Raw genomic sequence first — 16826 nt, forward strand, 5'->3', positions numbered from 1 at the left:
TTATTTTGGAAACTTTTCGTCGATTTTTTGATTTTTAAAAAAAAAAAATTTTTTTTAAATATTTTTGATTTTTTTCTCCGTCTGGACAGTTTGAAGTCTTGCCGTTGTTTCGGGACTCTGAAACTCGTTGGATTCTTGGGCAGGACACTTTATTTATCTGATTGTATCTTCACACACAAACTGGACACACACACACACACACACACACACACACACACACACACACACACACACACACACACACACACACACACACACACACACACACACACACACACACACACACACACACACACACACACACACACACACACACACACACACACACACACACACACACACGGATTGTCTTTTCTTATTGTTTTAACCCTGTGAGACGCACATTAATCTATTTGAGGGTTTGGCTTATGAACTAGCCTCACATAATAACTATCAATAACCCACTGCATCCTCCATGTTTACATTGAAATATGACACATAGCTGATTGTTTTGTGTGTGTTTTAGGGTTACATTGTCGAGAAAAAAAATTAATCTTGAGGCTAGGATTTTTGGTTCAGAGTATTGAACACAAAACTAATGGTAAAATATGTTAGAAATGATAAATTTGGGGCATTTTTTAAATGTCAACATTACTCCGGTACTCAGTGGCTTGTGAGAAAGACATCAGACTGTGGTTGCGTTCCGAATCGCATACTCTTTCTTTTTTCTATTCTACATACTACATCCGACGATAAAAAGAATCTAGTTAGGATGCAGTAGGCATACTATTGGGACATACTTTTCTCTCTTATTTCATCATAACATTGCGCCTTGATCTTGCCTCTTGCTTTTATATCCGTCGCATCCCCGCTTGTTTTCATATGGAGGCTTCGTCGATGTTACGTCACTTCACGTGCGCATTGGATTGTGGGTCAGAATCGCCCAAATAGGATGCACTTTTCAACACTAACAATCTTGGCCGCATGAAGTAGGACATCCGGGTACTTCTAACCATCCTAAATCTGGCCACAAGAATCGGGACATCCTAAATCTTTTTTCTACATACTATATAGTAGAAAGTATGCGATTCGGAACGCAACCTGTGTGTTGCTGCCCTGTTTGCATTTCGTTTTCATTATTCCTATGAAGCATTTATTTGTGTTATAAAAGCCTTAATACACAAGAGGGCGCTGTGTACCAAGACCACAAGATTATCAGGGACCACTGAAGAGTGTGTGTGTGTGTGTGTGTGTGCGTGTGTGCGTGTGCGTGCGCGTGCGCGTGTGTGTGTGTTGATAAGGGACCAAGGGAGTGTATTGTAGAGTGTAAAGTTGTTTTCGATTAGTGGTTCAGTAGAAAACTGTGAAAACTGGAAAAACTTGGTCAAAGCCAACTAAATTTTAATGCACGTCTATTAGTGGTATTACGGTGCCTATGCTTGAAGGACACGAGTGCACTGTTACCGTAATATCACTAATAAACGTGCATCAAAATTCAAGCGGTAGCATTGGGATTCCTTCCTGCAGTAATTGTTGCTAAACTCGACTAGACTAAATTGTGTTTCATTGCGTCTCACAGGGTCAAAACCAAACCGCTGATGTCACTAAGACAAACTTAATTTTTAATGTGTTCTTTCATAGTTGTTCTGCGATGCACCTAAAAAACCAAAATGCTGTTTTTTCTACTGCTTAGAACATTACTAAAGGTACAAGCTGACGTGTACAGGTTTCTTTTATTTTTTTTATTATATTTTATTTTAATTCAGGAAAAAATGGATTACAATGTTTTTTTTTCGTGTGTATGTTTTGACAAAGCTAATGTTAATTTAAACGACTTGTATTTTACGTTGTTATTTTTGGTCGAGTTTATTTTCCTTTTTTTATATATATATATAATTTGTAACAATGGTACGAAGTGTCCGTGTTGGTCGTTTTAATTGTGGTAGAAGAAGAAGAAGAAGAAGAAGAAGAAGGAGTAGGCTCAATAAGCTGGGAGGTTCCCCTTAAAGCTGCTCCGAGGAACTTTCAGTTTGTATTAATTCTAGCGCCCCCCTTTGGACAAAAGCGGTAGTGTTTTTACCACGCCAGCTGTTGTTCCTGGGTGAGCGTATAGCCATGACAAAGGCATTAAGAAAAACTATATTAAAATAGCATTCTTTAGCACGGATGGTCTCGTTTGCTGTTACATGTAATTTATGATCATCAGAGGAAAAACGAGACTGTTTCAGAAATATTTAAAAAGTTCCTCGTAGCACCTTTTAAAAAACGCTGAACTGAGATCGCATTGATTTGAAGCTAAGGTCTCGGTCGCGATGCGTTTAAGGAACCCGGTAATTTAGATGTTCGTAATGCATGAACCCGTGACGTTGATGTTTAGACTGTGGCCGTAGATGAAAAACAATTAAATTATGATGTCTGAAACCAACGTGTCTTTTATTTATTATCTCGCACCGGACAGCAGATTTCGTCAGATGGAAAAACACAAATGATTTTATAATATTATACAGACAATGGATTAAGAACAAGATCAAGTCAAGTTACTTTATAAGGACCCTGAGGTAGATTTTGTTTGCAGTAGAGCACACACACACACACACACACACACTCACTCACTCACTCACTCACTCACTCACTCACTCACTCACTCACACACACACATATGGGAAAAGCACATAGGCACATATCACACGTCATCCAACTTAAGACAGTGGAAATTAAAAGGAAGTGGCATATTAAAAAATTAAATTAAATTTTAAATATAGTGAAGAAGTTACAGGTCTTAGATATTAAATCAATACTACTTGAAAACATCAGAAGTAAGGTGCAGTGAAATGGTGTTTTCTTCAGTACAGACATGTTAGAAATGGAATATATAAGGATTAATGCCCGACGAGGTGTCCAGTTATCAGGAATTAATGGACGCTGTGGAGGCGAGTACTGACAGCATTCATAACCATTGACGTTTAACCAGAGGACATTTAGTTTAGCCACTTTATTTTACTACTATCGTTACTACAGCTCTTGTGTTGCGAGCGCCATCCTGTGGTGTCCAGAGGCTATTGCACGGCATGATATTTTAGGCTTTATAAATCCCTTATCAACACAGTTTAATCAGCGGCGAGCCGGCGACGCATTAAAGTGGACAGAATGTAAACAGTTCCATCTAGGTGTCCATACATCAGGGGTTAATCCACACCTATGGAATGTTCTCCAGCCAATCAGAATAGAGGATTCACACAGACTATGGTATAATGTGATGTGTAACTTCTGCTGCAGTGGATTGTGGGTCAGAACCTCCATAAAGCTGCTGGTTTCAACACTAAAAAATCACCACCGGATGTAGTAAGGACATCTGGATATTTTTCAGCATGCTGCATCTGACATCATGTATTGGGACAAACTAAATATTTTTCTAACATACTAATATCAGGGAAGGATTGGGGACTGGAACACACACACACACACACAGAGGGAAGGATGGGGACTGGGACACAGTGCATGTATTATACACGCTGGTGTTAAATATATCAGTGACGGCAGGATAATTATAGGCAGCAGCTGGTGTAGGTTTTAGACAGTGGGGAGTCCCCTCGTCTCTCTATTCTCACCTCACCTCATTCCTAACACTCTCTCTCTTTCTCACTCACTCTCTCTCTCCCCGTATCTCTGTCTCTCTCTCTTTCTTATTCATCCTTTCTTTTCTTGTGGGCTTCGATCATCACTTGGCAACTTTCCAGGGTTTGGGAAGTTTTCTGAACTTTCAAGGACACTGGAGTTGTCAGCTACTTAAAGGTGCACCGAGGAACTTTCACTGTGTAGTTAGCATGCAGTATACTACAATTGGAACATACTTAAACTTATTTATTTCATCCTAACATGGCTCCTTGAACTTGCCTCTTGCTTTTATATCCGTCTCATTGCTGGTTATTTTCACTGGGAGGCTCAGTCCATGTGATGTGTAACTTCTGCTGCAGTGGATTGTGGGTCAGAACCTCCATAAAGCTGCTGGTTTCAACACTAAAAAATCACCACCGGATGTAGTAGGACATCTGGGTATTTTTCAGCATGCTGCATCTGACATCATGTATTGGGACAAACTAAATCTGTTTCTACCAGACTAAATATCAAGTGAAGTATGTGGCAATCGTAAACGCAGCCCACAACTATCCAACTAACTTGAGGAGTAACTTACAAAGATGGCAGTGATGGCAGCAAGTGGTATTTGTGTAAGGAAACTTAGCCGCTCGTTTTGGAGGCCACAAAAAATAAATCTAACCCTAGAGGGAGGGATTATGAACAGAACAAGTGAAAAGGTGACAGATAGATAGTTGATAGATGTATTATGGGGAGGGGGTTTCCATTGCTTTTAATACACTCATCTCCCCAAAGCAGCACGGAGTCACTTTACCCTCACTGTGTATTTATAGCAACACAGAACACACACAGAAGCACAGGGATCCATGTCACTCCCAATCTCTCTCACTCGTTAACACATGCGTTCCACCGAAATATCCATTTTCAATTATTAAAGTCTGAGATTGACGGGCAGTTTGAGGCCATATCGAACGCACACGCACACGCACACGCACACACACACACACACACAGCCTAATTGGAGTCAGACAAACTTGAAATAAGATCTGAACCTTAACCCTTAAAAATCTAGCACCATATTTTTAAAACACTGATTAAACATTGTTAAAACTCACTGATACTCTTTCTGAATATTCCTTTCACACACACACACACACACACACACACACACACACACACACACACACACACACACACACACACACACACACACACACACACACACCCCTTTTGCGGTATTTACATACTAGCACTAATATTCCTGGAGACGTACCCCATCCCTAATCGAAAAATATCCTCACTCTTAAGGTCGAAAACTCAAATTTGTTCTCACAAAAATAGTTGCACACACACACACACACACACACACACACACACACACACTCACATACACACACACACACACACACACACACACCCACCCCTCCCTCTCTGTGCAGGGTGGAGTCTGTCAGTAGTTTCAGGGTCGACCACCAGGCTTGATCCGTTCCTTTCTGCCCCTCTTCCTTCAGAGGGAGGCATCTATTCCCTCGCTCCTCTCCTCCACTGGACCCCCCTGATGCCTCAAGACTTATTCTCTTCTCTTTTGTGGCTTTGAATTTCCAGTTTTTCGTCAAATTATCAAAGATTTCGCTGAACAATTTCAACAAAGACCTCGCTGGACCTCGACTTTCCTCTCCGTAAACCCAACTCCTTCCTAATCCCCCTGGTCCCTTTTACCTTTGGTTCACTTAGTTTTCGAACATTTGAAATTTGATAAACCAAGGTATCAAGAATTTAACCAATAGACAAGTCTGACAGCTTTTTGAAAAGGCGAATCGACAAGCAAGTATCGTTCCATCAACGAAGCAATCTTTATAGACGATTTTTTTCAGTCCCAAAGAATCGAAATCGACAAGCGAGCATGGCAGATAAACCGGGCATGCCTACGGGCGGCGGCGGGGACGATGCCGGGAGCATTATGGCTTTGTTGGAGCGCGTCGCTGGCCTCATGGACACTGTCCAGACCACACAGAAACGCATGGAAGAGCGTCAACTAGAGCTGGAGAGCACGGTTAAAACCATCCAGACGGACGTGGTCAAACTGACGAGCGATCACGCCAACACAAGCACGGCCGTAGACAGACTGCTGGAGAAAACACGCAAGGTCAGTCGCCACATCAAGGACGTGAGAGTGAGGGTGGAGAACCAGAACGTCAGAGTGAAGAAGGTGGAACTCACACAGGGAGATCTGCTCGCCAAGAACAAGTTCAGAGTCGTCATTTACCAGGTGAGAAGACTGGGTTTGTGTTTGATTTAAATATTGGGAAAATGTATTGATTGATGCTTGCTATGAATATTGCTTACAGACGGATAGAAAGACGGACAGACAGAGATATAGTCAGTCAGTCAGTCAGTCATTCACTCACTCACTCACACAGACACGCACGCACTCTCACACACACACACACACACACACTCACTCACTCACTCTCACACACACACACACACACACACTCTCATTTATCAGGTGAGATGTTCAGTCATTTGAATGCAAAGGAAAAAGTTTGTTTTAATGTCAAGTACTCTTTATTGTCTGTGGATGCTTCATCAGAGGCGGATTTATGACACACACACACACACACACACACACACACACACACACACACACACACACTTCATTTTACTTTTTTGGCCTTCACTGTTAGCAGCTGCCAGCGCGATGGTGACCTGGTTATTTTAGCCCTGTATAACCGTCAGTGTGTTGTAAGGTTACACCACCGATCTGTAGCCAGAGCACAGAGGGGGATTCAATTAGAGATAACTATCTGTGAATGAAGATTAGGCTGTTGTGATTCAGAAAAATTAAAATCCTCAAAAATCCTGACAAGTTGAATCTACGGAATGGTTTCAGGAATGGAAAACCAGTTGCATCTTGGAGCTGAGGCTTCTGATACTTGAGTTGAGATAGCAATTAGTTTTTACTTATTTTTGAGCTACAGCCAAGAAATCTGATACATCAACGATTGCAATTAGCTTTGCTGACATTCGCCAACATGACAATTACGGATGCTCTACACATGTGTATTTCAGTTTTTGTTAATTCTTGCACCTCCTTTGGACAAAATAGCAGCTGTTGTTCCTAGGTGAGCGTATACCCATGACAAAGGCATTAAGAGAAACTATATAAAAATAGCATTCTTTGCACTGATGGTCTCGTTTGCTGTCACATGTAATTTATGATCATCAGAGGAAAAATGAGACTGTTTCAGAAATATTTAAAAAGTTCCTCGGAGCACCTTTAACTGCAGACTAGATCCAGGATTAGCTCAGAGGGGCGTGGCTCATTACTGTAACGGACTGTACAGTGGAATGTTGCTGCGGGTCAGTGAGGTCACATAATGATAAAACCTCAGAAAACCCCTGTGATTGGCTGGATGGAAGCAGCTGCATTCTGCTACACACACACACACACACACACACACACACACGCACACACACACACACACACACACGCACACACACGCACACTTGCAACACTGTGATGAGGGATGGGAAAGATTCCAATGTTTATGTCTACGGTGCGTTCACATTATCGGACAATGAAAATGGTCTGCAAAACATTTTAGACATTTTTCACTTTTCAACAATATCTGCTAGATGTCTAAATTTAGGGTAAGATCGAGGTTATGTTAAACCTGCAGTGTGTAGAATTTTGGGTTTTATTTCCTAGCAGATTTTGTAGAAAGTAATTATAATATCCATAAGTACATTTAATTTAGTGCATAATAGCTGAAACATTTTTTTTAATTATTTATTTTTCCCTTAGAAAGGGTCTCATATATGTCCATATTTCTGCATATTTTGGACCAAGGCCTAGTGCCGCCATCTTGAAAGTGTCATAGTTGGAATGTCATCAGGTGCATTGTTTAAAATTTTGAATTGTTCTTGTCCTTGAAGGCCACTGTAGCTTCTGTTATTATTTGAAAGGGGTGGGGTTACCCAGGGAGCGTTGCATTCAAGAACTTTGTAGAACTTTCATGATGATGTCATACTACACACTGCACCTTTAAAGGAAAAGGGGAATGTTCACATTATCGGACAATGCAAAATGGTGTAATAAAGTTAAGTATTTCTCTGAGCATTTAGCTGTTTTGCGGACTTTAGTTAATTGATATGAATATTCATTTTAGTTCTGAAACCAATAACAACGTGGATGGATGTGCATAACATTATACGTTTTTAATTAACTCAAAATGGTCTGCAAACTTTTTGTTTCACTTTTCTACAACATCTGCACTATGTTTAAGTTTAGGGAAAGATCGAAGCTATGGAAAATAAAAAGGGGAAATATTTCAATTGCAGGTTTATGACACAACACAAATCCTGCATTGAAGTCAGATGCTTTGCAGGACCATTCACCGCCCTGACCTCGACATCTTAACTTTACTATTCTCTACATGCTGTGAAAAGCACAATAACTCGCTGAATTCACACTGAAAATTGACATTGGATTTAACCGCACTGTTAAAATTAAAGAGATTATGAAAACTCAAACTTTCAAGTCAACTGTCTGCACTACATTTTGGAGTTTTGACGCTACAACTGAAACTCTTAGGGCCAGTTTCACAGACATGGATTAAGCCAAGTCCTGGACTAAAAGGAATTTTGAAAGGAGATTGTCCATTGAAAGTACTATCTAGTCCAGAACTAGGCTTATTCCATGCGAAACCGGCCCTTCAAGTTTGAATGAAAACAGCCTAAATTTGATCCAACATAGTATAATTCATAGAGTGTGTTCGGTTAGCCTAGCTGCTATGTGGTTCCTCTCCTGTAAGTGACTGTGCCAGCTGAGCACTGACGGACCAGGTTATTCTGAGTGTGAACATCCACCAACTCCTAATATAGTTGTCTGCTCTCTCTCTCTCTCTCTCTCTCTCTCTCTCCATCTTTCTCTATCTCTATCTCTCTTTCTCCATCTTTCGCTCTCTCTCTCTCCCTCTCTCTCCCACTCTCTCTCTCTCTTTCCCTTGCATTCTCTCTCTCTTTGCAGTTTTTTTGCGGGTTATAAATCATCTCGTTAGCTGCTAACAGACAGGTCAGGCTAATCCCGTGTAGCTAGACTGAGACTGATGGAGCATTTCCTCTCTGGGTGTTCGGCACATAACTATGATGTCATAGGGTCAGATGGGCTCACGACCTTTGACCCCCACTCTTCCTTGCCCACAGTTAAAAAAAAAAAAAAAAAAAACCTTCAAGCCGTTATATAAAAAACAATTACATTAGCTATGGATACTGTTTGCTACGGCCAAGCCCACACAGTCAAGTCAAATGGTCTCTAGGCAGTAAATAAATAATATATATATATGGGGGAGAAAAGCTTAGGTTTTGGTATGCTAGCTGCTCCTGCCGTGTAGCTAAGTTATGAGTGTTATGCGTTCTGTCAAAGCTTTGGAAATGTCAGCCTGTCTGCCGGGTGTCGTATAGCGCCTATGATGCATGTAATCGAAGCTGCCGATGATCCCATTAGCATGCTACAGTACATGCTAGTACGCTAACAAGCCTTAAGGGTTTCATTCAACTATATGGATTCATTCAAACATCTACAACTGTTTGAGAAATTCCTTTGATTACTGATGGAAAGTTGGTCAGTTCTTTTGCCTGTTGTCCCTTGCTGTCTTACTGAGGTGTTGTCCAAACTTTAGGGTTTCAGGGGGCTCTGGTTGAGGTTGAATTTGGACCCCAGTAAATGTATCCGTCACATTTCACTACAGATCACTATGTACTTAAGTCCCTCTCTTAACTCTAAACAGCCCAGTACTTTGTTACTAATCTGTTTTTCTATTCTGTAAGAGTGGCTTACAGTCGGATGGCCAACCAGTCACCATGAGGTCGCTGGTTCGATCCCCGTCACCGGCCATGAGGGTTTTAGTTGTAAAACAAGTGCCTAACATCTCTACCATTGTGTACTTAAGCCCAAAACTGCTCCAGGGGCGCTGTACTATGGCTGACCCTGTGTGAGGACCCCCTCTGGAGTGTGGGAACTTGAGAGGGGAGATGAGAAAAGACTCATTTCAATATGCCTTGTGTAAATTGACCAATAAAGCAATTTCACTTAACTTATTTAAATAACTTAACTGTTATCTGTGGAACTGCAGCAGTTGAACTGGTCATTTCCCAGTATGAATGAGTGGGACAGTCAGGTCAAGACTCAAGGTCAAGCTTCACAAAGTCAATAACTTCTGTTAAAACTCGGCTCACAAGTTTTTAATGGCACATTTTGGAGTGCGTTTATGTTTCAATGCAAAGTATTTTATCGTCATCACAACATTTTTCGGTGTATCTGCCTCCTCTTCCTCCCTCTTATTCGCCCTTTGGACTGTATTTGTCTCCTTTCCTCATGTCTGTGCTTTTCTTTTAAGGGTTGTCTAATATTTTACTGCTGCCATTTTGGCCAGGCTTTGCTTGAAAAAGATCTAATTTGATCTCAAGCAATTCTTGCCTGGTAAAATAACCCTAACCCTAAAAAAAAAGACAAAAAACTTCTGCAGAGATCTGGGTCGGTTTGCAGAGTGTGTGCCTCAACATTTTTCTGCTCCCTTCCGTGTCCAAGTGAAAGCCGATCTTTGCCATGGTGACGTTGCTTTGCTCCGTACACGTCTGTCCGTTGATATGTTTAGCTTCCTACAGCAGGGTCCTGAGCTGCTGAAACAGGTGCAGGGGTTTATTTATGGAGGCGGGATCAAGGCCTGCAAGCTAACGGCTAAAGTCTGCATGACACAATTTTAAGGCCCATTCCCAATCCAGCCCTACTCTTTAACCCCTTAACTCTGCCCTGTGAATAGCGCATTCACATGTATGGGTAGGGTGTCTCGATTCCCTCTGGCATCAAGGGTTAGGGCTAAGGTCTAGCTGGCCCTCCAAACTGACACTTAAAATAATTTGCGCCATCAGCTGTTGTGTTGTTGAACTAACTGGGGTAGTAGTTTGAATTAAAACATTTCTAATGGACTCCATGTGTGCTTTTATAGCCCATCCAAATGTATTATAATCCTGATGAACATGAGCAATTAATGTCTATGTATTTATTGTATGATGCGGTTTCCCACTACTGGATGCAAACCAAATTGCCCTTCAAAGCTGCTCCGAGGAACTTCCAATGTGTGTTAATTCTAGCGCCCCCTTTGGACAAAAGCGGTAGTGTTTTTACCACGCCAGCTGTTGTTCCTGGGTGAGCTTATCCATGACAAAGGCATTAAGAAAAACTATATACCATAAAAATAGCATTCTTAGCACTGATGGTCTCGTTTGCTGTTACATGTTATTTATGATCATCAGAGTGAAAATGAGACTGCTTCAGAAATATTTAAAAGTTCCTCATAGCAGCTTTAAGGGACAATAAAGATTATCAAATCAGTAATTGAATCACGATGTTGACTCTCATCTTCCATTCTGTGTTTTCAAACCTCAGGGCGACCAGGAGGTGAAGTCAGTGGCACCGGGAAATGAGCCAGCGGAATCTAGCGGTGATGCGGCCGCCAGAGCCGAGGTGGAACCGGACAAGTTTGATCTCCCGCCGGAGTCTGACGAGGAATACATGGTGGTGGAGGAGAAGGAGTCCGCTCCAGCCGAACACGCTAAGAAGACCGGCCTCACGCGCATCGAGAGCTTTAAGGCAACTTTCTCCAAGGAAAACATGAGCAAGACCCGCGCGAACATGGGCGACAGGGCCCACAAGCTAGGTGTGGAACAAGTCCTTTTGTTGTTTAAACCTGCAGTGTGTAGAATGTTGGGTTTTATTTCCTAGCAGATTTTGTAGAAAGTAATTATAATATCCATAAGTACATTTAATTTAGTGCATAATAGCTAAAACTTTTTTTTTGAATTATTATTTTTTCCCTTAGAAAGGGTCTCATATATGTCCATATTTCTCCATATTTTGGACCAAGGCTTAGTGCCGCCATCTTGAAAGTGTCATAGTTGGAATGTCATCAGGTGCATTGTTTAAAATGTAGAATTGTTCTTGTCCTTGAAGGCCACTGTAGCTTCTGTTATTATTCGAAAGGGTTGGGGTTACCCAGGGAGTGTTGCATTCTAGAACTTTGTAGAACTTTCTAGATGATGTCATATTACACACTGCACCTTTAATGTTTATATATATTATTATTACACTTTATAAAACAAGCAGCTTTCTTGTTACTGTCCAAAAGGTTTGACAGGACGGTGTGGGTATGGCCGTATCAAACCATTGGTTCGAAATACTTATTGTGTAATAAGAACCAGAGCTTTGCCCGCTTCATCCAAACCACCAATTTTTTTGTAAGGTTTATCCAACTTAAATGACAGTCTCTTTAATTTGGATTGATACAAATGGCTATAAATCTTTTCAGATGCTTTATTATTTTGTGGATTCTTAACTGGTTTACAGTTACAGTGACTTTAAGATTACCAGGATATGTCAGTAATCAAGTAATAAATAAGTAATGTGGTTTCAGAGAAAAAATAAACCTAAACAATATAAAAATGTTCTCCCACACAGGCGAGCGCATCGTGCCCACCGAGAGGCGTGAGAAGATCCGCCAGTCCGGAGAAAGAATGAAGCAATCGGGAAAAAGTTTTAAAGAAACCTTGTCCAAGAGCGTCCCGGCCCGACTGAAGAAGGAACGGACCGTAGCGGAGGGCCAGGAGGGAGCGGAGGGGGCCACAGAGGGAGCAACAGAGGGAGCAACAGAAGGAGCCGTGCCCGTCGCACCGCCAAAGGGCCGCAAGGGAACACCGGACGCCGCCAAGGCCGCAGAGGAGGCCGCAGAGGAGGATTCAGAGGTGCCGATGTACGACATGAAACAGCTGTCGTAAACCGAGAGACAATTGACAAGATCTGAAGGGAGAGACAAGCCTGATCTCGCACAAGCTTCACATTCGTTTTTCTAACGCGGATCAGTCTGGACTTTCTCCAATCCAGTCAAAAAATGCCCGGGCCAATCATAGCCTGCGTTCTGATCTAACTTTCGTACCTTATAGTGGAATGCAGCTTCTGATTGGTTCATGTAGTCGTCAATCTAGCCTCGTGAGAGCAGCCATGGCTTACAAGCTTGATTGTCGATCCATGTTGACGTCAACGACTACATGAACCAATCAGGGGCTGCCTTCCACTAACAGACAGAAAGTGGGGGAGGGTCCGGTCTGACTGGAGGCTAGATTGATGACTACATGAACCAATCAGGGGCTGCCTTCCACTAACAGACGGGGCCAGATTGGAGAAAGTCCAGACTAATCTGCGGGAGAGAAACCAATGTGAAGCTTGTGAGCTCAGGCTGGTCTCAACAGGATGGGTTTATCTTTGGACCACTGAGACCACAGAGAGGGAGCGAAAGAGAAGGTTTTTTATGGAAGCTGCCACCAAGCAGAGCTGAAAGATGCAAATAATGAAGATTGACATTTTGCATGAACGTTGCTGAAAGGAAGAGAGCGAGAAGGTCGGTCACGGATCCAATCTGACTGGACATCAAGACAACAACCAAACAGATTCCTGAAATCATTGAGGATATTTCATGTGCCGTTACGTAACGTGTGTTCTGGACATTTATTATAAAATCAACAAATATAGTTTTCTTTTTGTTTGTTTTGACACTGACTTTGGAAAATGAATGGACAAAGTTTTTAGAATTCAACACTTTTCCACACCGCTGCTGTACACTTGTTTGTTTTGCATGTTGAGGAGATTGAGCTGTTGGGAGTCTATAACAGGGTTATGGTGCTTTGGTTCTGTAAAAGGTTCAAAGGAAAAAAGTGAGATTTGCACTTAGTAAAGGTGAAATCTTTCAAGTTGATCCCTGTTGAGACAGTAGGTAAACAAAGGACCTTTGGAGACCTTTAGTTTGTGTATTATTGTTAGATTACTAAGTACCCAAAGATCTTTAAAAGTGGCTCTGAATAAAGACACAAGAATAATTCAGAAAATCTTTTTCACCCTTACACAAGTGAAATACTTTGTCTAAGAGCCTTAATTATTTATTGAAGAACTATAATTTATATCTTAAAGTGTATTGTATAACGTTTGAGTGGCTGAGAGACAGAATTAGCCAGTGACACTGCGGGGGAATGTGCCTTAAAAATCTGAATTCCTGACACATTTTAGAGAAATAAACTTTTACTTTTAACAGAGGAACTGACACAACTATGTGTAGTTTTAATCTGTAGCTTGACCTGAAAAATGATGTAATAAGGCCCCCTCCTCATCATCAGAATTTACTGTTAAATTGTTTATTGTTAATGAATTTTCCTCATTTTCAGTCCTCCCCTACAGGGAGGGGGGTGGGGGGGGGGGTTCCCTCTAAACTACATAACTCATATAGTAGCTGGCTATGGGAGCTAGTTTAGTCCAAAGTTGGGTCGGATTGAGTCCATTCTCACCACAAACGGACCGCACCAGTTGGTTTGGAAGTGTGCCGAGACCTTGTTGAAGAGGTCTCGGTACACATGTTTGGTGCTGTGTTCTCATCTGAACAAAGGAACCGCAGTACAGCAGAGTTAGTTTTAATCCAACCAAGAAACGACAGGTGTGAAAGCGCCCTTACATTTAGTTTACTGATCGACAACCACAATTGAAAATAAAGCAGTATACAGTATATCACAGCGCCATTGCAAATGTTTATTCTGTAAGCAAACCTTGTAACTGTGTGTTGTTGGGACAATTAACATTTTTACAGAATTGTGGATGTTCTTAGCGTTTGTTAGTGAGTGACTGCATGGCTGTAGTTTGTCAGAGATATAATATTAAAGCGATGTTTGTGTTAAGAAAAAAATAAAAGCTCACTTGTTTTATTTCTGTAAGTCGAGTCTGCGCTTCAATTATTCAGATTTAAATTAATAAATGTAAATGGAATAAATGTACAATATTTTATTCTTGACGATAAAGTGAGTTTGACTTTTTGAATTTCTGAAACCTGATGGAGTAAAATAGTAATCTGTTAACCATACTAACATTAGACCAATGTGTGTATGGGGAGAACTTGTGCTGTGATTTCAGCCTTTATTGTCATTGCGCTGTACAATTAAATTGGTGTGGAGCTCACCAGCCACAGTGCAAAAAGCAAAAACAGACAGCAAGATAATACACCCATTTATAAATGACCCATTAATTCACAGTCAGTGGATGCTCACCGCAGCACAGGTCTATCACTTTAGTCCATTTCAGCCCTTTGCTCTGCCACTTTTTACCGGCAAAGAATCATCACATTTGATTATATTTTGGACATTTTACCAGTTTACTTCTTGCAGCTCACGTGACGTAATGTATTTCCTGCTGAGAACCATGGCCTCAGATCTAGAGTTCCTCTAGCAGGTGGACTGAAGACGCAAAAAGCATGAAAGACATTTCTCCTTTTTCAGTAGATCAACAGATCTACCTGGTTTTATTCAGAAAGCTTAGCAACAATACACAAATCCCAACAAGAGTAAATCATTAAAAAGAGAAACGTTTATACATAAAGTCTAAAAAGATCCAAAGACCAAGACTTCTTCATTAACGTGCTACGAGGAACTTTTAAATATTTCTGACAGTCTCATTTTCCTTCTGATTATCATAAATAACATGTAACAGCAAACGAGACCACAAGTGCAAAGAATGTTTCTAAGTTTACAAAGTCAAAGGGTATAAAACTGTAGGGCAAATTATCAACATATAAGGTCATAGATTAAAACACAGCAATTAATTGGCTGTTTGGCATATGTAAAAGTAATTTTATGTTTTTGTTTGTATTCTGCCTCCCACCACTTGGGGCAGTATATGCCTGTTGAATCATTCCCAAAGTGCATATAATCAGGGAGGTAACTGGCAGCAGCTGTTGCTATTGTCAGCTATCATGCTGACAGAGGTTGATACGTATATTGTGAATTACAAACTTGATATATTATAGGAAAAGGCTTAAAGAATGTTTGGCCTGCTTTGTTATTTTGTTAAAAACATTTTTAGTTTAAATAAATCCCTTTTATTTTGAAGGGAAACCAGTGGACTGGACAATCTTTGGTTACAACGCGTCAAGAAACATTCATTTAGCTAAACCACAGTGGCAATAGTTTGAATGGCAAACGGGCCACTGAAGCATATACAGGTAATGTATTAAACGAGCTGGAATACTCCTTATTCCTTTCTTAGAAAAACACAGGTCAAATTTAGTCAAACTCAGGTCAAATTATACCTTTATTCGACAGCATAGAACTTCAGAGTACGAGACATGTTTTACTAAATGTGTTTGAACAATAGGTCCAGGTCCAGGGGGGATGGATTCTCAGTGTGTTTACTTTTAGCAACTTAAACTTCTGCATTGTGACATGAACCTCAGAGATAAATGCTGATCTACAAAGCAGAGATGATCAGGTCCATGTGGTGGAGTGTCAGTGTGGGTTATTTAAGCCCATTCATTAACACGCTAGCTTAATTTGTGCGCAAATATCCTTTCAATTATATCAGCAGTTAGCACTCTAGCTAACGATCAAGTTCAGTGAAAATACGTTTGTAAATGGAACTCTTACCTTGCCTGCTGCTAACTGCTATCTTTCAGCACATAAGCCCGTAACCAAAAGGGACGCTAACTTTGCCCAATGTTATTACAGCAGTTAGCATGCTAGCTAAAGAACAGTAAGCTAGAACACTAAGTTATTAGCCGTTACCTCTAGCTTGTCAGAGAGAGAGCGAGAGAGAGCGAGAGAGATACTTACTCCTAATTTATATTACCTCCATTCATAAATCCACTCTTCCTCGCGGCATATTCCTCTTCACCAAAATCGTCATGTCCTAGCTCCATCTGGCTAATCTAAACTCATCTACAGAAACAGCGCGGAGCCGCCGGGTGCTGCACGGTGCGCAAGCGCAGAGAGAATCAATTCAAAAACACGTCCTGACTTTTTTTAATTAATTTTATCACGTTTTTTTTTATCTCGTCTTTTTTTTCTTTTAAATTGTCTAACTATGTTTATAGGCTATGTGATGTTTACTTTTGATAGGCCTACTATAAATGTCCTGCTAAAACTTTGAAATAAAGTTGGATTTTTTTTTTCTATCGTCAGCCATTGATCAATGTGAATGTGCTTAAAGTTAAAGGTGTAGTATTTATCTGAACAGAATAATAAGAAAAGATCCAGAATCAATAAGCATAAAAAGCCCAGCTTGTCTCCCTGTCTGTCTCTCTCTCTGAGTGTAGTGTAATATGGTTGAGTGAGTCTCAGTTCATTGTTGATGCAGCAGTGCCACCTGCTGTCCAAACCAGCAAACT

The 16826-nt window shown here is 40.9% G+C and overlaps 3 protein-coding genes across 11 annotated transcripts in view; all 3 read left to right on the plus strand.

Moving 5' to 3' along the window:
- LOC307268044 (tomoregulin-1-like) overlaps positions 1-2359 on the plus strand; it is a 19967-nt gene extending 17608 nt beyond the window's left edge. The window contains exon 9 of the mRNA XM_080050556.1: positions 1-2359. This exon is cut by the window's left edge and continues 282 nt beyond it. The gene's annotated coding sequence lies outside the window, so the exon portion shown is untranslated.
- LOC307267615 (uncharacterized protein) overlaps positions 1-16826 on the plus strand; it is a 275732-nt gene that overhangs the window by 128515 nt on the left and 130391 nt on the right. The gene's annotated exons all lie outside the window — the stretch shown is intronic.
- cavin4b (caveolae associated protein 4b) lies at positions 5096-14330 on the plus strand. The gene is made up of 3 exons (XM_080050017.1): positions 5096-5842; positions 11024-11294; positions 12092-14330. The coding sequence occupies exons 1-3, from the start codon at positions 5477-5479 to the stop codon at positions 12406-12408; spliced, it is 954 nt and encodes a 317-aa protein (XP_079906143.1). The 5' UTR covers positions 5096-5476; the 3' UTR covers positions 12409-14330.

Source organism: Ammodytes marinus, assembly GCF_949987685.1.
Source record: "Ammodytes marinus genome assembly, chromosome: 21".
Taxonomy (NCBI): domain Eukaryota; kingdom Metazoa; phylum Chordata; class Actinopteri; order Uranoscopiformes; family Ammodytidae; genus Ammodytes; species Ammodytes marinus.

Bases quoted from the DNA above. Each gene is read 5' to 3' on its own strand.
- cavin4b (XM_080050017.1), top strand. From the start codon at position 5,477: ATGGCAGATAAACCGGGCATGCCTACGGGCGGCGGCGGGGACGATGCC. The intron at 5,843-11,023 runs GTGAGAAGACTG...TTCAAACCTCAG, and splicing joins TCAGAGTCGTCATTTACCAG to GGCGACCAGGAGGTGAAGTC. The intron at 11,295-12,091 runs GTGTGGAACAAG...TCTCCCACACAG, and splicing joins CGACAGGGCCCACAAGCTAG to GCGAGCGCATCGTGCCCACC.